Source organism: Colobus angolensis, unplaced genomic scaffold, assembly GCF_000951035.1.
Source record: "Colobus angolensis palliatus isolate OR3802 unplaced genomic scaffold, Cang.pa_1.0 Scaffold269, whole genome shotgun sequence".
In the NCBI taxonomy this organism is placed as follows: Eukaryota; Metazoa; Chordata; class Mammalia; order Primates; family Cercopithecidae; genus Colobus; species Colobus angolensis.
The window spans coordinates 1,394,290-1,418,969 of NW_012115921.1; the positions used below are offsets into that span (position 1 = coordinate 1,394,290).

At 46.5% G+C, this 24,680-nt stretch overlaps 1 protein-coding gene, 2 long non-coding RNA genes and 1 pseudogene across 4 annotated transcripts in view; 2 read left to right on the forward strand and 2 right to left on the reverse strand.

The window, feature by feature from the left end:
* The first annotated feature begins 1 nt into the window (after nt 1).
* Nucleotides 2-24,680, forward strand: part of LOC105515742 — a 53,322-nt gene continuing 28,643 nt past the window's right edge. Inside the window, exon 1 of the long non-coding RNA XR_001002382.1 lies at nt 2-215. This is a non-coding gene — a long non-coding RNA (uncharacterized LOC105515742). The remainder of the gene's footprint in view (nt 216-24,680) is intronic.
* On the forward strand, nt 8-1,754 carry LOC105515741. The gene has a single exon (XR_001002381.1). It is a non-coding gene; the product is annotated as an uncharacterized LOC105515741 (long non-coding RNA).
* Nucleotides 6,282-6,990, reverse strand: LOC105515739 (annotated as a pseudogene). The gene has a single exon (XR_001002380.1). The product of XR_001002380.1 is annotated as a 60S ribosomal protein L9 pseudogene (transcript).
* The window catches only part of SBF2 (SET binding factor 2), a 549,657-nt gene continuing 546,410 nt past the window's right edge, over nt 21,434-24,680 (reverse strand). Inside the window, exons 39-40 of the mRNA XM_011947619.1 lie at nt 24,154-24,285; nt 21,434-23,196 (exon numbers count right to left, since the gene is read on the reverse strand). Of these exons, the coding sequence (XP_011803009.1) occupies nt 23,098-23,196; nt 24,154-24,285 (231 nt within the window). The 3' untranslated portion in view covers nt 21,434-23,097. The remainder of the gene's footprint in view (nt 23,197-24,153; nt 24,286-24,680) is intronic.

The window sequence follows — 24,680 nt, forward strand, 5'->3', positions numbered from 1 at the left end:
AGGTTCTAGCCCCGACCCGGGCGCGCAGGGCCGACCAGGGTCGGGTCGGGTCGGGTGTGCGGTGGCGGCTCAGCTCCTGGCTGCTTCGCTCTGGGTGCCAGGACGCGGGTAGCTGCCCCGGGGTTCTGCTCACCGGGGAGGAAAGCCACGGGCACTGAGCGCCTCCTGAGAGCCAGCCCTGACGTGAACTCATTTTATCTGCCACGACCCAGAAGGTGGGCGCAATTTTCCTGTGTTCCAGGTGTGAAAAGTGAGGCTTAGGGAGCTAGGCAATTGCTCAAGGGAACACAGCAGTGACGGCTCTGGGACGAAGCCCAGGTGTCCAGACGCGATGGCCTCTTCCCGCATTCCCCGCGGGTACGGCGCGCCGCCTGCCTGCGGCCTGCGGGGCGGTGGTCAGGTGGCTGCCCGGGCTCCTCCTCGGGCCCCTGAGGATTTCCGGCCTGGACCCCGAGGAGGGCCCTGTGGCCTTGCGGCATCCGTGGTCACGACTCCAGCCCCACACGGCCTCCTCCTGGTCCCTACGAGTGCCCAAGACGGGGCCGCCCCTCCCGTCTCCTCCCTTCTCTCTCCTCCCCGGCGTCTCCCGCGGAGGGCGCTGCAGGCGGCCTGGTTGGGATGAGGGCGGGCTGGCGGCCCACAAGCAGGGGCCTGTTTCCTGACTCTTTTGACCCTGGCTGTCCCCGCGGAGGCCCCCGGCAGACCCAGCAAGGTCATCTAGGGCGAAATTCCAGTCTGAGCCCTGAGCAGTGACTTAAGTTTTCCCGATAAGGCTCAAGAAGGGACACAGAGTGTCCTGCCCACACCCCCACTCTGTCAGCACCTCCACTCTGGTGAAGCCTCTGCTGCAGACAGTCCGGCTCGAGAAGAGACAAAGATAGACTCGGGACAGATAAGGACAGAGACATCCAGGGAGAGAGGGGCAAGGAGCTCAGAGGTGAAGATGGGGCCGCGCCGATGGGGAGGCAGCGGGTCTGCGGCCGCCGAGATGGGAAGTGGGCCCTGGAGCGGGCTTGCCGAGCCTACAACTGGGGCTAGGATGTTGGAGTAAGACGCCGTCATGGGGTCTGGAAAAGAAGGGGTTTTTGGTATGGTAGAAAAATGGATTGGGCTGGCAGCTTGAAGGCCACAGCCCTGTACCTCTGGGCCTGGTCTCGTGTGTGCACCTGGGACCGGTGGGTGAGGGGTGATGTAGAGTCAATGAGGGACGCGCTCGCTGAGTCTCCCAGAGGCAGGAGTGGAGAGGACGAAGAGGGGAGGGTAGGACCTGTATACCTACGGTGGAGGGGGCAGGTGGGGGACACATGCTGCTGGGCCAAGACTACTGAGTCTCTCCTGCCTGCTGGAGGTCGCTGGCTCAGGACTTATTCCATGCACATTCTGATAGAATATTTGTGCCCAACACTGTTTGGCTTGGCAAATAAGCAAAGCCATAAAGTCATAGCTGGCTTGTAGGCTCCCAGTCACCATGTGCAGCTGAGTCACAACCACTTCCCCCACCCCCTGAGGAGCTAGCGTCTATGCTCATGCCTGCACTCAGACACATATCCACACAGGTACCCACAGATGCCACGTGCCACTGAGTCATAGCTACCTCCTCAGAGAGCACGTGCCAGCATGCACTTGCACACAGGTCCCCACAGATGCCATATACACCTGAGTGTGAGTCATCATCACCACTGAACCCTGAGGGAGGGCACCCAGAGTATGTTCTGCCATCCCTGCTTAGAGAGAACCATATATACACATATACAGATATGCGCCCACCGCACATCCTGTTGTACCTGCTGCATCATACCAGCAGATCAATAAATGTTTGTGGAATGAATAAATGAGTAAACAAATGAATGAACTAACAAGTGAAAACGTGAGTGACAATCACACTGCATGGATACTGGGTAAAATCGGTTGGGGCAGCCCTGCAGGGTGGGTCCCAAGCTCTGTGTCCAGAGGGAGTTGTCTTGCTCCAAATATAGCCTCTGTGGGCGGGCAGGGAGCCAGGGCTGCCTCCCAGACCCTGACTTCACTGGGCCAGAGGCCCAACCTCTGAGGAGTTGAAGAAAATTAACAGAGAAGAGGCCCTTGCTTTCTGTAGCCAGGGCTGAGCTGTGAGATGAGTTGGTGGGGGAATGTGTACTCTGGAAATATCACTTACTCAGAGACTTGAGATGTAGGACAGAGTGCTCTGCTGAAGGGCCCAGTGAAGACTGGTTCTGGATTGGGCTTCTTGGGAACTCTGCCCCAAATGTGCAGAATGTGCAAGAGGCCTGGTCCCACTTGAGATCTGGGGCAAACACAGTGCCTGGGCTGAGCTGGTGGTTGCAAAACTGAGGCCCCCTATTAGGCAGTTTTTTGTCTAGGCCTGCCCTTCTGGCTTGGGCTTGTTCCCAGACCTGCTTCCCTGTCTCTCCCTTGAATCTTCTTTTCTGAAACCCCTGTGCCTCTGCCCTAATTCATCATCTGGAATATTTTAATATTACCCCAACTGGTCTTCCTGCCTTTAGACAGTAAGCATCTTGCTCATAGCTGTCAGAGTTATTTTTCTAAAATACAGATCCAACTATATAACTTTCCTGTTCAAAATCCTTCCATAGCTTCCCACTTTTCAGCATTAAAGTTGAATGGCCTCAGCCCTGTGATGAGATCCTTCATGACCTGACTCCACTCTACCTGGAGGTTATGAAAGGATAACCTCCACCCACATAAAGATGGATAGTTGTTGGTTACATGGATCGATGGGTGATGGGTGGACTCTAGGATAATGGATGCTTATAGGGATGAACGGACTAGTGGACTGATCTGTAGACAGATGGTTAGAAGTGTAAGTGATCAGCCCAGCACGGTGGCTCCTGTAATCCCAGCACTTTGGGAGGCCGAGGCAGGCGGATCACCTGAGGTCGGGAGTTTGATACCAGCCTGATTAACATGGTGAAACCCCCTGTCTTTACTAAAAATACAAAATTAGCCAGGCGTGGTGGTGCATGCCTATAATCCCACTTACTCAGGAGGCTGAGGCAGGAGAATCGCTTGAACCCGGGAGGTGGAGGTTGCGGTGAGCTGAGATTGCACCATCGTATGCCATCCTGGGCAACAAGAGTGAAACTCTGTTTCAAAAAAAAAAAAGGGAATAAAAAGGAAGTATAAATGATTAGGAGGGCATGTGGGGATGGAGAGATGGGTGGATGGATGGTTGGAAGGACACTGCTCAAGTCAAGGTTGTTTTTGTTGCAAGGAACAAAGAAAACTCCAAATATTTTTAAGAATGAGGGGTACAACTGTGAGAATACAATGGACAACCTTGCAGAGAGCACTGACATTCAGGCCTCCTGAAGATTGGAACTGGAAAGTCAGGAACAGCGGCTCTTCTCTCCATCTCCCGAGGACCTCAAGGTTCCTCTCTTTCCCACATTTCTCTGTACTCATTCCTGTCTCAGCAGGCTCCCTCTGCTTGATTTTCTTCCTCATGGTCTACTCTCAGCCACTCGTACTCATTCCTTCCACACGTTTTTACCAAGTGCTTATTTATGTGACTCTTTGTACCTCAACAAAGCTCTTACATGTTGAAAAATAGCAAGCAAAACAAAGTTGCTGCATTTATGAAGCATACTTTCTAATGAGGAGAGAGAGATAGTAGGCAGTTATATGTGAGCTGACGTTAAATGCTATGGAAAAAATAAAGCAGGGAGCAGTTTGGGGAGGAACGGTTCGGTTTCTGCTACATGTAGGATACTCAGAGAGGGTGTCCCTGATATGGTCATATTTGAGCAGAAATCTGAAGAAATTGAGGGGGTGAGCCGTGAAGATATCTGGGGGAAGAATGCTCTAGGAAGAGGGCATGGCAAGTGCAATGGTCCTGAGGTGGGAACTCTGTGGCACTGTGTGAGGAACATCAGTGAGGCTGGTGTGGCTGATGTTGTGTGAACACGGGGAGGATGGTGGAAGATGAGGTCAGACGGGTAGCAGGACAGATCATGAAGTGTGTTACAAGCCATTGTGAGGACTTAGATTTTTACTGTAAGAAGGAGGGGAGGCATTGGAGGATATTGAACAGAGAAATGACATGATCTTAGATTTTAAAAAGGACCTTTCTGGCTACTGTGATGAGAATAGACTGAAAGGGACAAGGCAGGAAAGGGGAGCAAACAGGGAGACCACTTAGGAGGCGACTGCAGAAATCCAGGTGAGAGATGTTGGTAGTTTGGACCAGGGCGGCAGTGGTGAGGGCAGTGATAAGTGGTCCAGTTTAGGATTTATTTTGAAGGTAATCAGGATTTGCTGATGGATGGGATATGGGTGCTACCTCCTTCTGGTGAGGTGGCCCTGCTCAAATCAGCTGTGGACAAGTAGGATATGTGGTATAGTGTGGTCATCTAGCTCCACCCTCCAGCAGAGGCAGCTTGACATTGGTCTTGGATAATGAGGGCTAAATGCAGGGTTGCAGAGTCACGCCCGCAGCACAGTTGTTTCTGTCTGAGCTGTAAGGTCACTCTAAATCCCACTCTTTCAGAGCAGACATATTCAGCAGGCTTCATTGAAAACTGGAACATAGCTTACCATTGTTAGGATAGAACTGGAGCTTGAAGTGACCTGACTTCTCAGTGATACCAAACATTCATACTCTCCAAGGAAGAGAATGAAGGAAGAGAATGTTTATGACTGGCTAAGTCTGTCACCATTCAGTACAGACAACCTCATTTGGGCAGAGTTTTATGGCAAGCTATTGAAGTTATATATGTACACATATGTGTGACAGAGCTATATCTATAGAATATATCATATCTGTATGTAATAGTTAAGCTACTATATATGTGTGTGTGTATATATATATTAAGATTATACACATACAAACACAGTTGCCTTTAGTTGAGGAACCCCAAGAACCTGCCCCTTGTCCAGTCAGGGTTGCTGCCCAGAGAAATAGAACTGATTTCACTTAATACACATGATATGATCCTGAAACTTTAAGCAGAAAGAAATGTTTGTGTCTGTTTTCCTTAGAAAGGGGAGGTGGGTGTGGTGGGTACCAGAGCTTAGATATTCTTTTGTGTCATAAATGAGTTGTGAAGATAGTGAGTAGATGTTTGTAACATAAATAAAGAAATATTTAGGATGATGTCTATTTAGGCTGATGATAGACTAGATTACATGAGATTAGATAGATAGGCACAGGTGGCTGGACGGAATGTGAATGTGGATTGTTGATAGCTAGTTCTCTGTGAGCCAGGAAGCAGGCTCTCATCAGACACCAGATCTGCTAGTGCCTTGATCTTGAACTTTCCAACCTTCAGAACGGCAAGAAATCCATTTCTGTTGCTTATAAGCCACCCAGTCTGTGGATGTCCTGTTATAGCAGCTCAGACTGACTAAGACAGATGGTTGAATTGCACTGAGAAATGGACAGTTGGATGATGGCTGTTTAGATTGGTAGATGTGTGAATTTTAGGTTACTGGATGGACAGCAAATGGAGGGATGAAAGGCTTGATATCTTAGAGAAGTGGTGCCTCAAAGTCACTTGGAAACTTTGTTATACACACACTGCTGGACTCTACCTCCAGAGTTTTTGATTTGATAGATCTGTGTTGGGGCCTCAGAGTTTGCATTTCCAACAAGTTTCTAGGTAATGCTGATACTCCCAGTCTAGAGGCCGTCCTCTGAGAACCACTACCCTGTGGTATGCCTGGGAGTGTCCCATGCCAGTAGAGCCAACATGGTTTGGCCAAGCTGGAATGGAGGCCTCTGGGGACCCTGGACTTAGGGATGCCATCCAGCAGCAGGGCTCCAGGCATCCTGTCACTGGCAATGGGCTCAATGTCCACAGTAGGCCTAGAGGCCCATGGCTCTTCTCCCAGGGATGTAGCACCCTTGTTTAGGACATCACGGCCCACCATGGTCTGTCCGGTCATCTCTAATCCCTGCCATCCTCAACTAGGGTTGAATAGGGTCCATAAGGTACATGTACTTGGCCATCCAAGGGTGCTGGCCTTGGCTGTGGGGCATATAGAGCACTCAGAGGCAGTGCCACAGCCAGCCTAGTGCCCAGGAGCCCGCTTCAAAGCATTGGAGATGTTCCCTCTGAGCCCTACCCTGCTGAGGGGCTCTAGCAAGCCCTCCTGCTTTGTCAAAAACACTTTTATGTTTGTTGTCCCTGTTTTCTCAGGCATTGTCAACCTCTCATCTGAACAAGATTCTGCTAATCAACATTTAAACATGCTTGAATCTCACTTACCTTAAAAAACAACAAAAGCCCCTTTCTTTTTCTTTTTCTTTTTCTTTTTTTTTAAAGAAGCTCCAAATCAACAGGTCTTTTATTGCATCATTTAAATATCACAAGTAGGTCTTCGGAGTCATCTGGCATCTTCTTTCTGTAGCTGGATAACTCTTAGATCTTATTCATCAGCCTGCTGAACAGTTCCTTTTTCAGAGACATAGATACCATCCAGAAATTTCCTGATATCCTTGTTTTTAACTGTTGTGGCTTGCTGAATCAAAGCTGCTGAATTTGAAACAAGTTCAATGTCATTTCCTTCAAGGATTAATTCATCTTTCTGGGCTTGAGATACTGAACAAGCAACACCTGGTCTCATCCAAACCCTGCGGATGTATTTTTCACCCAAGAAATTTCGGATTTCAACAAGAGACCCATTCTCCTGGATAACGACGTCGATGGGGAAGTGAGCATACACAGACCTCATCTTATAACGGAAGCCCAGTGTAACACCCTTGATGATGTTCTGTACATGACTACAAATAGTCCGAACGGTAGCCAGTTCCTTTCTGTTACCCCACCATTTGTCAACCCGAAGCCTCTTTTTTTTCTTTCCAAGAAGACTGAGTTCTACATTGATGTGATTGAAGTCCCTCCGCAGGGTTCCTCTGGGGCCCTTCACGATAACTGTGCGTCCCTTCAGAGTAATGTCGACATTTTCTGGAATGTCGACAGTCTGATTGCTGAGAATGGTCTTCATTCTTGCAGTAGATGCAGCAAAGAAAAGCCCCTTTCTTTGACTCCTTGTCTTACTGCAGCTACTGCCCCACCCTCCTCTCACCCATAGTCAAACGTCTCCAGAGCACTGTCTCTTTCCTCACACCTCACGTGCCTCCTGTCCATGACAGTCTGGCCTCTACCTGCTTCACTTCACTGAAACAGCACTCCCTAAAACACTGGTGAGGTGACCTTCAGGACACTAAATCCAAAGTGCATTTTACATTCTCCTCTTTTTTTTAAGATTTTCCAGCAGCATCCGAACATTCTCTTGCGTCTTGAAACACTCTTCTCCATTCATTGCAAGGCACAACATGCTTATGGTTCTTCCTATATCTTCAGCTGCTCTTTCTCTGTTCACCCTCTATTCCAGGTTTTTCCTCCTTTACCTGGCCATTGAACATTAGTGTCCTTAAGGCACAGGCTGGGCTCTTTTCTTACTTAATACTCTTCCTTCTTGGCAGTTTTATCCATGTCCTTACCTACCATCTACTTTTCTCCCTCCCAAATAAGTATCTTCAGCTTATTCCTCTCTGGATATCCAAGTGCTCAGCCTCTTCACTGGGACAGCTCAAAGGCGCCTCAGCCTCTAACTAAGGCCAAACAGGATATTTTCCCTCCTCACCCCAAGCCTGGTCATCCTTTGGTGTTCACCGTCTCAGGGAGAGATACCACCATCCATTCAGGTGGGCAACTCAGAAACCTAGCAGGCCCTTTGACACCTGTGTCCCTCAGCCTTCATGGCCAAACCATCACCAGTATCTCTCCATCTTACTTCCTAAATATCTCTTGAGTCTACAGTTTTTGTCATCTTCACCATCCCATCCTAGACCAAACCATCTCTTCCCTGAAACATCACAGTTGCATCTGAGGTGATCTCTCCGCTGCCCCTCTTGTGTCCCTCCAACCCATTCTCCATGTTGCAGCCACTCTGCACGTAACATAAATAAAGAAATATTAGGGGTTGGAGATGGGGAAATGAATCGCCTGGGGGTAGGCCCTGCTCAGGGTCATGGCAGGGGCTGGGCCTCAGGCTTCCCTGCCCCACTCTTAGCCAGGGCCCTTTCCAGGACAGGAAGGCAGGCCCACGCGTAGGCTGGAGGCCCCACTAGACACACAGCTCAGCCAGGCCTCCAGGGAATGGAGAAGAGGCTTTGAAATTTGCAGTATCAAGTTTCAGAAAACACAGGGTCAGGGTCAGCAGAGCAGCTGGTAGTGGGGAAGGCCAGGCCCAGCTAATTTCCTGTCAGAAGGGCCCAGAGGCTCCAGCCCCTCTCTGGGCTGGCCACAGGGGAGGAGATGCCGGGAATGGTTCACATTCTTCTGGCTGGGGCTGCACTGAACCTCGGGGGATCTGTGGGGAGTGAGGAGGTGGATCTGCTGAGGCCAGAGTTGGGGGCTTTCCGTAGGGACCAGGCATCTGTTGTTCAACTCTTAGGCTTGGATGAGGCCAGGGACTGCAGAGGAGATGCAAAAAGACCATTGCAGCTGTGGGAGCTGTAGGATAAATAAGCCTAACTTCACGTTTTACAGATGAGGAAATAGGCTCAGACAGGGCCAGATCCTCACCAGGATCCTGCAGAGTATCTCATTCTAAGCCCTGAGCTCTCTGTTTCTAATTGCCCAGGTCTGGATTTCCTGGAAGGCCCAGCTATGGCTGAGCTGTGTGACAGTGGGGACGTGCTGAACTGGGCTGGGCCTGGGCTCCTCCTGCTCACCTGCAGACTAGGAGATGCACTTCTTAGGTGCTCCAGCTGGGCGGTGGGTGGCCACGGTGTGGAGTGGGTATGAGAGGGCTAAGTTAGCTGTGGGGCCATTCCACCTCTCCTTGGAGGGCCCAAACTTATTCTACCCACAAAGAGAACTTTATGTCCTGGTCCATTGTCTAAGAGGGTGAGGCAGTCCTGGCTTTGAATGGCCCTGTAAGTGGCCTGGTCAGACTGGTATGACGTAGAGGTCAGAGGTCCCCTGTATTCTTAATTCTCTGGTGCCAAGACTGGCCTGGTTGACCTGTTGGTACTGGGGAGAAGAGCACAGGATGTAGTCAGACAAGCCTGGGTTCAAATCCCAGTTCCATCAGGCACTGCTCTGTGGCCTTGGAGAAGGTCATTTAACCTCTTGAAATCATGGACTCCTCAGCTGTTAAAATGGGGAGGGGCTACTTCTTTCTCTAAGCCAAGAAGATGTGTGATTGGTGTGTGTGTGTGTGACTTGGGGAACCCCTCCCAGATCCAGGAAGTGCTGCACATACCCTCTCTACCAGCTGACTCCTCCCCAAGGAAGCATATGCCTGCTGCTGAAGTCAGCACCAGGGCCTGGGTGCCCCCAGCCTGGTTATCCTTTCTTGACTCCTGGCACTTGACTCTGAGACTGGGGCCATTCTTAGATGTCCCAGGCATCAACCTGACAGTCTTCAGCTGTCCCTCTCTCCCTTTATCCCCTCTGTCCCCATCAGTTAGGCCCTACATCCTACAGATACCACCTCAGGCATGTCTCTGGAGCTCCCACGTCTATCTAGCCCAACTGCCTTCTCAGGTTGGGATAATTACAGCAGCTGCTCACTGGCCTGCCTTCCTCCCAGTCCCCGTTCGCCATCCTCACCAGGGAGATCTTTCTAAAATACACATCACAAACCTGACTTAACTTCTTTTCCTTGCTCCTCCTGATTTCACCTTTGCCCAGTGATCTTATTCTTTAATACTTGGCCGAAATGTCATTTACTCAGGAAGTTGTCTCTTACCCCAAGGCTGGGCTGTGAGCTCCTCCCATCTTTCTGCAGGCTCCTACTTGCTCTCATCCTATCATAGCTCTGGTTACACCAGAAATCATATCTTGGATAGTAGCTTATTTTACTTGGGGTCCAAAGTATCCAGGAGCAGGCATTAACACAGAAGAAGCATCAATAAATGTATGTTGAATGAATGAAAATGGACAGACAAATGCATAGGAAGATGGACACACTGGTTTTGGGTGACCAGCTCATTTATAATAGGTTCCATCATACAGCTGTGAGGGGAGAGACTGAGATTTGGGAGAACATGTGCAAGGTCAGGGCTTACCCTGACACCGCACATACTAAAATGCTGGGCAGGTAAATGATTTCCAGCTGCCCCCCAACTGGTGAGTCTCAGCCTCCCAGTGTACCTCCTGTTCAGGTGAAGGCTAGTGATGGAGCCGTGGTAGACAAGCCCTGTCCCCACCTGCTAAATTCAGCTGCCCTCAGGAAATACGGTGTTCAGAGATGACAGAGTTGATATGGTTTGGCTGTGTCCCCACCCAAATCTCATCTTGAATTGTAGTTTCCGTAATGCCCACATGTCATGGGAGGGACCCAGTGAGAGGTAATTGAATCATGGGGGCAGTTACCCTCATGCTGTTCTTGGGATCGTGAGTTCTCACGAGATCTGATGGTTTTACAAGGGGCTTTTCCCCCTTTTGCTCAGCACTTCTTCTTGCTGCCGCCATGTGAAGAAGGACATGTTTGCTTTCCCTTCCACCATCATTGTAAGTTTCCTGAGGCCTCTCCAGCCATGCTGAACTGTGAGTCAATTAACCTTCTTTCCTTTATAAATTACTCAGCCTTGGGTATGTCTTTATTAGCAGCATGAGAATGGACTAATACAAGAGAGGTCACCAAAAACAGGTGGAATCCAGGCAGTGGGTGGGCCTGTGTCAGAAAGAGTTTGCATGTGTAAGTGCCAATAACACTAGGGTGTGTATATGTGAGAACATGTATGCCCTTGTTTGTGTTGCATGTGTGTGCACAGGATTATATGTTTGCATGTGTGAGTGTCCCTCTTGGCCTTGCAGCAGCTGCCTCTGCATATCACATTGCACCTCTGCCCCTCTGTCTCACTCTTATTTCTCCCTAGGCCATCCCCTATCCAATTTGCTTGTTCTGAGCTCCTGCCCCCTGTACACAGCTGTTGTACGAATACAATGCAATTGCACCAATCACTGTGGTTCATTATATAGCCCTATTAGTTTCCTATTGCTATTGTAATAATTACTACAAATTTAGCAGCGTAAAACAATACAGATTTATTCTTAGTATTCTGGAGACCAGAAGTCCAGAATGGGTGTTACTGGGCTAAAATCAAGGTGTTGGCAGGGCTATGTTCATTTCTGGAACTCTGAGGGAGAATCCATTTTCTTCCTTTTACTAGCTTCCAGAGGTTGCCACATTCTTGGCTCATGTCCGTCCTCCTTCCATCTTCAAAATCAGAAAGTGGCTCATTAAGTCTTTCTCCTATTGAGTTTCCTGTTGGGTCTTTCTCTGACATTTGCTTCTGCCTCCCACTTCTACTTATAAGGACCCTTGTGATGACATTGGACTGATCCAGGATAATGTCTCGGTCAGCAACCTTAATTTCATCTGCAACCTTAATTTTTGCCATGTAAGATGACATATTCACAAGTTCCAGGGATTACAACATGGACATCTTCAGGGAAGGGGGGGTGGGGATTATTCTGTTATTATTACAACAAATAGTCTGTGTCTACTTTAGATTGTGAGTTCTTTGGGGGCTGAGCTGTACTGTATTCATCCAGAGATTCCTTGGGAGCCATTCAGTGCCCAGTATGCACCAGATGTTTATAATTTATTCAACATATTTGTTCCTTCCTTCCCTCTCTCTTTCACAGCGGTCCACCCCCATCATGGTCTGATAGCCCTCCCAACCTCTGTAGCCTCCCTGCCCATTGTCCCTCACAGGTGCTTCCCTTAGAAATGAATGGTTCTATATCTGAAAATTAGCTTAGGTTTGAGAACTATTGACTAAAGAGGTGGCCAGCTGTCTAAGAGGAAGGACTTTGCAGAATTGCAGCAAGTGTATGCCACAATGATTCCTTCATTTTTCCCCCCAAAGAGACCTATGGCCATTTAGGTGATCATTCACTAGAGAAATGGGGATAACAAGACATTTTGAGTAGTAGATGCAGAGTTTGAGTTGACATTAACACTTGGAGCTCAAAGCATCATCATGGCCCTTCTTTAAGAGGCCTTTTGGGCCGGGCACGGTGGCTCAAGCCTGTAATCCCAGCACTTTGGGAGGCCGAGACGGGTGGATCACGAGGTCAGGAGATCGAGACCATCCTGGCTAACACGGTGAAACCCCATCTCTACTAAAAAATACAAAAAATTAGCTGGGTGCGGTGGTGGGCACCTGTAGTCCCAGCTACTTGGGAGGCTGAGGCAGGAGAATGGCGTAAACCCAGGAGGCGGAGCTTGCAGTGAGCTGAGATCCAGCCACTGCACTCCAGCCTGGGCGAAAGAGGGAGACTCCGTCTCAAAAAAAAAAAGAGGGCTTTTGGAGATCACTGTGATGTGATATGGCAGAAGAGCCTAGGGGCCTTTGAATGTCCAGTGTGTCAGCAACAGAGACCAATGCTGAGCCCCTGAAATGGCACTATTCCTTGAGACCAACATATCATTTGGGGCAAGTCAACTGCATCAGGCCCTTTCCATTGTGGAAGGGCCGATGGTTCATCTCTACAGGGATAGAGACTTACTCTGGGCATGGGTTTGCCTTTCCTCACCACAGAGCCTTAGTTAGCATCACTTTCCAGGGACATACAGAATGCCTGATCCAAAGGCATGGAATTCCACACAGCACAGCACTTAACTGGGGGACACTATGATGGCCAAGGTCCTATTGAACTATGGTTTGTGGCTGCTGCAGAGCACTTGGGATTCTTCGTGCTCAGAAACCAGCAGACAAGAAGAAGAGTCATCATACTGGCAGGGATAACTGCCCCTGATCAACAGGAAGGGGCAAGGCTGCTTCTGCATAATGAGGGCAGGAGGAATGTGTGTAGAGGTGTGATCCACTGGGCACCTCCAGGTAGCCCCACTGTAATTGTGAAAGGATGTGCAGCAACCCTAAGAAGGGTTTGATTATTTAGCATTTATCCCCTTCCCTCCCCCTCCGCTCACCCTCAGAATGAAGGTTTGGCTCACACCACCAGGTAAACCACCAACATCTGAGGAAGTTGTTGAGGGTGGGGGGAATTCAGAATAGATAGTGGAAGAGGGAGAGAATGAAGGCCAGTTATGGCTCCAAGATTAACTTCACTGGTAGGGGCCATAGTTAGTCCCACAGACCTCCTGCATTCTTCTGAGTTCCCCTTGTGAATAGAGGCCCAAGGGAAATGGGGAAGAACTTCTCCCTGAACCTGGTGGAGAGTAAAGATCTGTGTGGCACAAGGGGTAGACTGTGATGTTAACACTATAGTTGTAGTGTTTTTTAGAGAGTTCAAATTATGACTCTTATTTTTAGTTTTTTGAGACAGAGTCTCGCTCTGTCACCCAGGCTGGAGTACAGTGGCATGAACTCAGCTCATTGCAAACTCTGCCTCCTGGGTTCAAGTGATTCTTGTGCCTCACCCTCCCAAGTAGCTGGGACTACAGGCATACACCACCACGCCTGGCTAATTTTTATAATTTTGGCAGAGATGGGGTTTTACCATATCGGCCAGGCTCTTTTCAAACTTGTGGCCTCAAGTGATCCACCTGCCTTGGCCTCCCAAAGTACTGGGATTACAGGCACGAGCCACCATGCCGATCATGGGAGCTCTGAATTTTCCTTGATATGATTTGTCCATTAGTATTTGTTGTTGTTGTTTTTATTTATGAGACAGGGTCTCGCTCTGTTGCCCAGGCTAGAATACAGTGGTGCGATCATGGTTCATTGCAGCCTCAACCTCCTGGGCTCAACTGATCCACGGGCCTTAGCCTCCCAAGAAGCTGGGACAACAGGTACATGCCACCATGCCTGCCTAATTTTTATATTTTTTGTAGAGATGGCGCTTTGCCATGTTGCCCAGGCTGGTCTTGAACCCCTGGGCTCAAGTGATCTATCTGCTTCGGCCTCCCAAATTGCTGGGATTACAGGCGTGAACCACTGCACCTGGCCCATTAGTTTAAATATATTCATGAGATAGACCATAATATGTAGCTGGCTGGAGTCTCAGAAAACCTTGGCATGCCTTAATATTTGAGAATCCCATTTAATTTCTTATTAATCTCTTGAGAGCAAAGAAAATCCCATAAATCCTGTCAGAGAATGTCAAGAGTTTGGACCCATGTTTTAGGTAGTGGTGACTGTCCTAGTGGCTTTTAAATAGCCATCCTGCACCCGCCATTTAGAATATTTATTTTTGCTCTCAGAAGATTTTTAGAAACATGCAAGGGAAAGGAGCCAAATCATTTACAGATTCATGTAACCAAACCAAAATGAAACCAAGATAAAAGTGTTCACAAAAATGTTAACCCAGGAATGTAGAAAAAAATTAAATTATGCATGCATGTATTAGGGTTCTCTAACAGAATAGAATAGATATATATATAAAAGGCAGTTTAGTAAGTATTAACTCACATGATCACAAGGTCCCACAACAGGCTATCTGCAAGCTGAGGAGCAAGGAGAGCCAGTCTGAGTCCCAAAGCTGAAGAACTTGGAGTCTGAGGTTCAAGGGCAGGAAGCATCCAGCACGGGAGAAAGATGTAGGCTGGGAGGCTAGGCCAGTCTCTCTTTTCACATTTTTCTGCCTGCTTTATATTCTAGCTGTGCTGGCAGCTGATTAGATGGTGCCCACCCAGATTAAGGGTGGGTGTGCCTTCCCCAGCCCACTGACTCAAATGTTAATCTCCTTTGGCAGCACCCTCACAGACACACCAAGGATCAATACTTTGCATCCTTCAATTCAATCAGGTTTACACTCAATATTAACCATCACAACGCAGAAAGAAACAAAAGTAAATTTACCAGAGAAGACATGTCTTGCAGACAGAACATGGATTCTGGAGAAACCAGAGTACTCAATCCAGAAAGCACTTGTCTTTAAACCAAAAGATAAAAACCCTTTTATCATTCCAGGAGGACGTACAGTCCTTAAAAAGGCGGCTTTATCACTAAACCAAATCCTGAATAAAGCTGATATAGGAGTTAAGAAGAAATTATTTAGGCATAGGGTAAGGAAGTCCTTAGTAAGGTTTTCCTTTTAATGAAAAGAAGCTTCCAAATAATTTTCTAACAAAGAGCAGCCTGTAAAATTGAGCTGCAGACATAGACAAGCAAGCTGCAAGTTTGCACGGGTGAATGCCAGCAGCTGTGCCAATAGGAAAAGGCTACCCGGGACTAGGCATATCCAACATGACAGCTCCATCTTCTCTCTCTGCCAGCCACGCATACCATAAGGAGCAGACAAGATGGCGCCAGTCAAGCAAAGACCTCATTTGCAAAATAAGATTAGGGTGGGGCGGTCAGATTCCCTGGACACTATGTAATGTCACACCTGGTCCAACCAATCTTTGGGCCCTGTGTAATTGGATACCACCTCCTCAAGCCTGTCTATAAAATCCAGTGCACTCCACTGTGGGCCAGCCTCTCTTGAAGGACAGAGCTAGCTGTTCTCTTTCTTTTGCCTAGTAAACCTCTGCTCTTAAACTCACTCCTTGTGTATGTCCGTGTCCTTAATTTTCTTGGCACGAGGCAATGAACTTTGGGTATTACCCCAGACAACAACTCCACTTTGAAGTCAAGAGCTTCTACCAAAAAGGGGGAGGCTTGGCCTGAGAGGAAATCCACCAGGGCAGAAAACGTGAGCCATAGAAACAGAGTGTGCAAAGGGCTCAGGTGAGTATTGCACACTGGTTCCAAGAATCATGAATTCCTTTTGATACTCTTTTTCAGGTCCTGCTTCTGGACACCATTTATGTCACCTTAAATAACAGAGAGGCTCTCTAAACGAAAATAATATTTATATAATAGGGCTGTATTAGTCTGTTCTTGCATTGCTATAAAGAAATACCTGATGCCAGGTGCGGTGGCTCATGCCTGGAATCCTAGCACTTTGGGAGGCCAAGGTGGGAGGATTGTTTGAGCCCATGAGTTCAAGACCATCTTGGGCGATATAGTGAGACCCTGTCTCTATAAAAAAATTAGCTGGGCATGTTGGAGCACACCTGTAATCCCAGCTACTCAGGAGGCTGAGCTGGGAGGATTGCTTGAGTCCAGGAGGTCAAGGCTGCAGTGAGCTGTCATTGCGCCACTGCACTACAGGCTGGGTGTCATAGCAAGACCCTGTCTAAAAAACAAAACAAAACAAACTATAAGCGGTTGAACTAGTTCATGGTTTACAGGCTGTAGAGGAAGCATAGTGGCATCTGCTTCTGGGGAGGCCTCTGGAATCTTACAATCAGGGTAGAAGACCAGGTGGGAACTTGCATGTCACATGGCCAGAGCAGGAGCAAGAGAGAGACGGGGAAGATGCCACACACTTTTAAACCTCAGGAGAACTTACTCACCATCATGAAAATAGTACCAAGTTGATGGTACTAAACCGTTCATGAGAAATCCACCCCCATGATCCAATCAGCTCCCACCAGGCCCCACCTCCAGTTGGGGATTACATTTCAGCATGAGATTTGGGTGAGGACACACATCCAAACTATATCGGGGCATTGCAATGGGAATACCTATATAACACCATAGTAAGCTATGTGTGTATTCAGGGAGGTAAAGGACCACAAAGGGTTTTTAAAGGAAAAATGAGCATCAGTACATAATTGTTTTGAGATAATTATCCTGGCTACAAGGATCAATAACAAGGGTGACACTAATCCAAGGTTGGACAGGCAGTTGCTGCACAGATGCCTTCAAAGGAGTAATTTTTGTGTAAGGTTGCAATGGCCTTTGTGCAAGGTTGCAAGTTTTGCAGTTTTTTATGATAGTTTTTGTTATCAGGTATTTATGCATGAGTACTCTCTCTTCATAGCTTTCCCTGGCTCAATTTATCAGGCTTTTTTGTTTTGTTTTGTTTTGCTTTTTGTAAACATAAGTGACTCCGTTTTGATTCTGACAACTTTAACATTGACAACCATGAAAGATTTCTGTCAGATTTCTGACTGCAGTGACTGTCATTCACTGTTGGCCTCAGCTGGTATATTCTGAAATCTATTACTGTGTGTCCACCAAAACCATGCTTCCCGTGAACTGCTCCTAGCCAATGATTGAGCATGGCAGGGATCCTAGGAAGGCCTGTTCTTGGAATATGTGGGATTCCCCTGATGGCTCAAGGACTTCTTATCTGCCTTGCTGAACTTCTTTAGAACTGCACTGCAATCCAAGTCTTCTCCACTCAACTTTGCTTCCCTTTCTTTTTCAAAAGGATTATACCAGCATCATGGTCTCTTGGCTCTTCCAGCCTTCCATGAGTTCCTGCCTATCAGGCATCTGCTTCTCAGAGGACCGAGACACATTTCTGTTACTCCAACAACAATTCTGTTACCAAGGACCAGTGCTGTGGTCCTTGGACCAGCAGCACTGGCCTCATCAGAAATGCAGAATGTCAAGTCCCACCCCAAAACCTCTTGAATCAGAATCTCATTTCAACAAGATGATTCATATATGCATTATAATTTGAGAAGCACTGATTTAGATGATTTGGATTTTTCAGCAAATCCTTTAAATCTCAGTTTGGAAACTAAGTCCTTGCCAAGGTAAATATTTGGAATCACAAAGTAACAGATCATCTGTGTCCTGCATTTTTGTAAGTCAAAGCCCAGCAAAGTTAAGGGACTGGTTCAAGGTCATAGATGAGATTAGAAGACAGCCAGCACTAGAAGCCAGGTCTCTTGCCACCCAGCACGGCTCTGCTGTGAGCAGGCTATTTGCTGTAAATATGTATTGTTTAGTGTGGTAGCAGTGGAAATAAGGCTAGTTGTGGTAGAGTACAAAATATATTTGTTCTTTGTTCTGGGTTCCTGGCACACAGTGTCTAAAACCCTAGAAATTTCTTAAGTGATAGTTTTTTTTAAAAGTTATTCCTAACACACCCCACCCTTTAGGAGTATCTTTTGTTATTCATAACTGCCCTTCACAACACCTGAGTTTATGCTAACAAGGTGATTCAGGTGGGGTCCCTAGCTAGGTTAAGGATGCGGGCTAGTCGTCTGAAAGACCAAACAACGAATAGAGGGTGGGAACTTTCAGCCACCCCCAACCTCGGGGGAGGGAGGGTAACTGGAGACTGGGTTGTAAAACCTCTTGAATAATGAGATAAGGAGTGCCTCCGGGTTGGTGAACACATCAGATGCTGGGCAGGTGGTGTGCTGCCTCTGTCCATACCGTGCATCTTCCCTTTGGCTGATCCTGAGGTTTATCCCTTAGAAATAAGCTGGTAAATGTAAGTAAAGTGTTTTTCTGAGTTATGTGATTTGTTCTGGCAAATTACTGAACCTGAGAAGGGGGTTGTGGAAACCTTCATATTTATAGCTGGTTGGTTGGAAGTTCTGGTGGCCCTTGGAACTTGCAACTAGGGTTTGAAGTGGGGGCAGTCTTGAGGACAGACCTGAACTTGTGGAGTCTGTGCTAAATCTGGGGAGTTAGTGTCGGACTTGAACTGGATTGTTGGATGTCCAGTTGATGTTGGAGAACTGGTATAGAAACATGACATGCATTTGTTTTATCAGAAGTGGCCTCTGAAAAAAACATATTAGTCCAAACTCAGATGTGCTGTAAGTATAAAATACACACTAGATTTTGAGGATTTAGTATGAACAAGGAATATATTTCATTAATTTTCTTGTATTGTTTATGCATTAAAATATTTTTGATATATTGGAGTAAATATATGGTAAAAACAAATATATTAAAATTAATGTCATTTTTTTTTAAACTTAAAGATACCTATGTGGCTTGCATTATATGTTTGATGGTGCTGCTGTAAACCCTATCTCTTCATCAACACTGCTTTATTCACTGCTTAATTAATAGCTTTGCCTGGGATTGCTGAGGGCACTTCCCTGTTATCAACTTGGGATCTTTCAGAAATTCTTTATGGGATGATAGGGCTACTTAACAACTCGTATAAGAACCCCTGATTAAATACCTAAAAATGTCAGTTTCCCTTGAGAAGCAAGTCTGCCATGTCATTAGCAGTTTAAGCTCTAGCTCCGGGGTGGAGACAGTAGAATGAAGGGGTTTGGGAGGTGGGAATAAAGGATTTGGGTCAACGGGGTTGGGAAGTGACTTTATGCTATGTGCTCCTTTGAGTTTGCATCTTTCAAGAGCCCATATTAGAAGGGTTTTGTCACTGGGACCACAGAAGGAAGGGCCCTGTTAAGGCTCTTGCAGGTAGCCAAGCCCTGGTCTTTCTCCCTTGGAACTGTAAAGCAAAAAAGTATATGAGACAGGTCTCAATCAATTTAGAGATTTATTTTTCCAAGGTTAAGGATTGTGACCCAGGACACAGCCCAAGGTGATTGGATTGGATTAAAGGCTCTTGTTTTTATATGTTTTAGGGAGACATAAGACATCAACCAATGCATGTGAAGTACAAATTGGTCTGGCCTGGAAAGGCGGAAGCTTATAGGTCACAGGTGGATTCAAAGATTTCCGATAGGCAATTGGTTGAAGGAGTTATTATCTAAAAGGCTGAAATTGAGAGTCTGGGTTAAGATAAGGGGTTGTAGAGACCTAGTTTCTTATGTAGACGAAGTCTCATAGGTGGCTGCCCTTAGAGGCAACAGATAGCAAATATTTCCTATTCAGACATTTAATAAAAGGCACTAGACTCTTAGCTAATCTCTTCAGGATCAGAAAAAGACCTGGGAAGGGAAAGGGATCCTCTATAGAATGTAAATCCCCCCAAGATACAGCTTTGCAGGGCCGTTTCAAAATATGTAAAAGGAATGTATTTTGGGATTAAAAAAGCTTTGATTTCCTTTAGGGCTTACTATCTGTTATGTGATGCTATACTAGAGTCAGGTTGGAATTTGGTATTTTATTGTGACAGTCTATTTTGTCAGTCTTAAGCTCTGTTTTAGGCCGGGCGCGGTGGCTCAAGCCTGTAATCCTAGCACTTTGGGAGGCCGAGACGGGCGGATCGCGAGGTCAGGAGATCGAGACCATCCTGGCTAACACGGTAAAACCCCGTCTCTACTAAAAACTACAAAACACTAGCGGGGCGAGGTGGCGGGCGCTTGTAGTCCCAGCTACTTGGGAGGCGGAGGCAGGAGAATGGCGTAAACCCGGGAGGCGGAGCTTACAGTGAGCTGAGATCCGGCCACTGCACTCCAGCCTGGGTGACAGAGGGAGACTCCGTCTCAAAAAAAAAAAAAAAAAGATCTGTTTTAATGTTAATGCTAGTCTGCTGTGTCTAAACTCCAAAAGGGAGAGGCTGTAATGAGGCATGTCCACCTCCTTGCCCCAGCATCATGACTGGAACTCGTTTTTCAGGTTTCTTTAGAACTCCCTTGGCTGAGAAGGATCCATTCAGTCATCTGGGGGTCTTAGCATTTTATTTTTGGTTTACAGAACCCAGTATTCTCCCCTTTCACAGTTAAGACCTGAGGAATGAAGGGCATCCAGATACTGACACTGTGAACACAGCTTCTACTCAACCCCTAATCCCAGTTGTTTCCGGCCTGGCTGAATCTCAGGGACACAGCAATGCATAATGGTAGCTGTTGAGAGGCCTAGGACCAAGGAAAGGCTTGAGGGCCCTTGACTTAGAGCAGCATGCTCTTGAGACTGAGGAGAACCGAAAGCTCAAGGGAATATGTCACTGTCTCACCTTGAACCTCAGTGGCTCTTTGGGGTCCTCTTGCTTGGCTCGGAGGACTCTGGATGTCAAAGGACTTAAAGGCTCAGCCCTGAGATGAAAACTTGCATTCTCTGTTGGCTACATGAGGTAAACTCATGGGCTTAACCAGAGAAGTACTGTCTAGAACTGAAATCACTGATCATTTGTGCTGTTTAACAATTCCCTGTTTGGGAGGCCGAGGAGGGCAGATCACGAGGTCAGGAGATCGAGACTATCCTGGCGAACACGGAGAAACCCTTTCCCTACTAAAAATACAAGAAATTAGCCGGGCGTGGTGGCAAGTGCCTATAGTACCAGTTATTTGGGAGGCTGAGGCAGAAGAATGGTGTGAACCCGGGAGGCAGAGCTTGCAGTGAGCTGAGATCATGCCACTGCACTCCAGATCCTGGGTAACAAAGCGAGACTCTGTCTCAAAAAAAAAAAAAAAAAAATTCCCTGAAGCAGGAAAATCTGCTGCTCAGACTTCAATGTCTCATGCCTAAAATTTTCACAAATTACTATATACTCTAGGTGGTGGAATGGACCCAGAATAGGTAAGGGACTTAAGCAATTTCAAACAGCTTATTAGACAGTGGTAGGAGTGGCAGCACATGTGAGAATCTTGGCCTCAAGTCTCTTACCTAAACTCTGCAGAAGTGTGTCTGGAACCCAGAAGCTCATGCTAACATGTTCAGTATCCCTGGTTACTTCTTGAGCAAAGGGCAGTGATGACATTAGGAGAATGAAGGCACAAAGTGGGTCATGCTTTGTTTTATTCTTGAACCTTTAGTCCCATGTATGAATCCTGAGTGTTACCCTCCTGCGTGCTGTGCACTACAGAATGAACTTTAATTCACAGTAAATGAGGGAGGCTTTTTCTTAAGAAATAAATTTAATTCAAGGTGGTTAGTGAATGTGAGGCAATGTAATGCCTTCACGAAAGTTAAAATAGTCCAGTTACAAAAGAAGCACTGTGTATAGTCTCAAATAGCTGAAGGTACAACGGGCTCCATATTTTACAAAGTACAAAAAATTATTTCATATACAAAGAAAAATACAAATAATGTGCAAAAACCATTTTCACAGGTGGCAATTTATAAAATGGAAATGATAGAAAAGTCCTTCATTCTTAATTATCCCCAAATTTCTTATATATTAACACAGTTCTATTTCCTAGTGTGTAGACAATTTTAAATTTGAAATTCCGACTTATTTTTAATCTACAAAGACAATGTATTTTTATTTTTAAAAAAGGGAACCATTTCATTATTGAAATCTTATGAATGCATCAGTTAATTTATATTAAATTATAAGCAGGCTATCTGAAAAACAAGGATATAGAAATCATATATACACATTTTTGAAATATTAGTTTAGTATTTAACATATTAACATTTCAAAACAAATGCAATGATCTAGCTACCTATGACGCCAGCTGGGGTCAGTGGCTGTAGCAAAGATGCTGTTTCTGTTTACCACGAGCAAACAGCATTTCTTGGGTCTTAAGCTAAACAAACACAAGTTATCAAGGTAAAGAAAATCTAAAGACAGTTCTTACTTTCCATGTGTAGAAGTGTAGTTTGGGTATCCAGTCATGCCACAGTGTGACTGTGGTCAACACAGCCCTTGTCACAGGTGTGTGTGGTCCTAAATAGCTGGCCTCTGTCTTTCCAACATCTTCACTTCATTGGGAGTTCAGTGCAAGTGTTTGTGAGTTAGTGCATTCAGCTTTTCTTGCATGTTATTTTGAAAAAGAAACTGTCAGGAAGCAGAAGATACATAAGAACACAAGGCCCTGGATCCTCAGAGCACCTCTGGTCTAGAGAATTCAACGTTTTGGATAGAGAATTCAATGTTTTGGAAGTAGTGTTTTCCTGCATTGGGCCGGTCATTGTTGTACCATTCCCTGGATAATCTTTTTCCGTCAGAATAATGCTGTGTGCTCCCTCTTTGCCTGCTACTGAACAATGACATCTCTTGTTGTGAACCCCAATGGCAGAGAAGGGACCATGGAAGCACCTTTTGGCAGCACCAGAGAACTGAGCATCTCAAAGGTCAGGCAGTACAAGTAGATGCCTCTCATAGGAAACCTAGTCTGGGTAGAATATAAGACAATCTTGGAGGGTTTTGATTTTTGCTTGTTAAACAGGTCTCCAAGCAAATTATGACCCTGGAGAACAAAAAAGGATCTATAGCTTTCATGAAGAAGGACCCAAGTAGGTGGTAGCCATTTTGCCTGGGTGAGGTTCACAGTTGGCTCAGGAGACATCTTCTGATCATTAACCACTAAGACCCTGTTAGAAAAATGTAGTGCAAGATACAGGGAGCGCATGGGGCTGTTGACCAGACCTGTGTGAAACACCTATTCAGGTTAAGTAGATATAGCAACCGCTGCAAGAAGGGACTGGGCAGGAGAACCTCAGGCCCTGGGATAACGTGTCGTCAGCTCCTCAAGGATCCATGCTTTTTTTTTTCTATCTGGCAGCATGAGTTCCTCTATTTCTTCGGCATAGGTTGACCATGGGCATCAGGCATCAGAGATACAGCTCTGGATCCTGTCCATCCATTGCTGGGCACTCTGTCCATCCTGGGCGCAGAAGTTATACACACGTTTGCTGGTCTTGAGCTACAAAACCAAATGACAGCGAACCAGAGATGAAGGGCAGGGCTGTTTTATAGATTTGGGTAAGTGGTAAATCAGTCCCTGTGACCTTTCTTTTCCATACTGCCCCAGAACTACCATACTGTTACTGCCTTTACTTTTCTGGTCTCTAGAGTCATAGGGGATGTTGACAGAAGGGTACTGGCAGGAAAAGGAGACACACTGGGAGCACCTTACTTTGCATTTTCTTAGTGTCTTCTTTGACTAAGGAGGAAGGGTCAGCAGTGAATAGTGCCTTTAACCTCTCCCATGTACTGCACCAATGCACTAAGGTGAGGGAGCTCCTTGTGCTCCAGGGGGATACCTGAGGTTCATCCATACCATAAAGTTGGCCTTTGTGTCCCCTTTCTTCAGTTGGAGCCATATTGGAAGCCCACTGTCAGGAAAACGATCTCATGGAATCAGCAGGGCCATAAAGGATGACCTATCTTCTTTATGAAGCCCTGCTTGACTCCAGGGACTACATAAGTTCCCTTCTATTATGTGGCCTATAAAGTGCCCCATAGCCCACGTGAGGGCTGCTGAAGATGTTAGGGTAGATACTTCTCATGTGTGCCTAAGGACAGTCTTTTGTGGGTGGTCAAGCATGAAAACCACTGAATACTAGGGAAATAGCATCTGCTCTTGAAAGTAGGTAGTAACTGAACTAACAGCATTTAACAAGGAGTTCATGTTTCCATGTGCGGCTGGACTCCTTTTGCATAAAGCAGTATACAGCTTTTCTGAGACATACAGACAGGAAGAGAGGATAGCCTTGGGGTCAATAATGCTGAGTTAAAGCTCTGGAACAATTCCCATAGCCAAGGGGGTCTGTCATCCATCTGTAGTCACCACCAGTTGCTCTGAGGGCTCCATCATTCTTGGAGACAGACAGAATGATGCGCAGGCAGAGCCAGGAAAAGAGAAGTAAGATCAACTTACATCAAAGAAAGCCTTGTCACTCGTGTGCTTTGGGGCTCCCATGCTGGGGCCAGCAGGGATGACCATTTCTACTTCAGCCAGATCAATGTGGCCTTTACAGCTCGTGTCCTCACCTGAGTCATAGTATCGCAGCTGGAACCAAAAGGATACAAGTGAGATATGAGAGACACAGAAAGAGAAAATGGCATGGCTTTTCAAACTGTATTTGAATACCTTCCTCTGTACCTTGGTTATATATGCTAAACTATGCCTGGAAGAATACACAAAAAATTAATGTTACTTGTTGCTTCTAGGAAGAACTAGGTGGCTTGGAGAAAGCACTGGGGGAAAGACTTATGTACTGTTTGAAAATTGAACAAATAAATGTATTACATCTTAAAAAATAGAATTAAGGCTGGGCATGGTGGTTTATGCCTGTAATCCCAGTACTTTGGGAAGCCAAGATGGATGGATCACTTAAACCCAGGAGTTCGACAGCAGCCTGGGCAATGTGGTGAAACCCTGTCTCTACAAAAACATACAAAAAT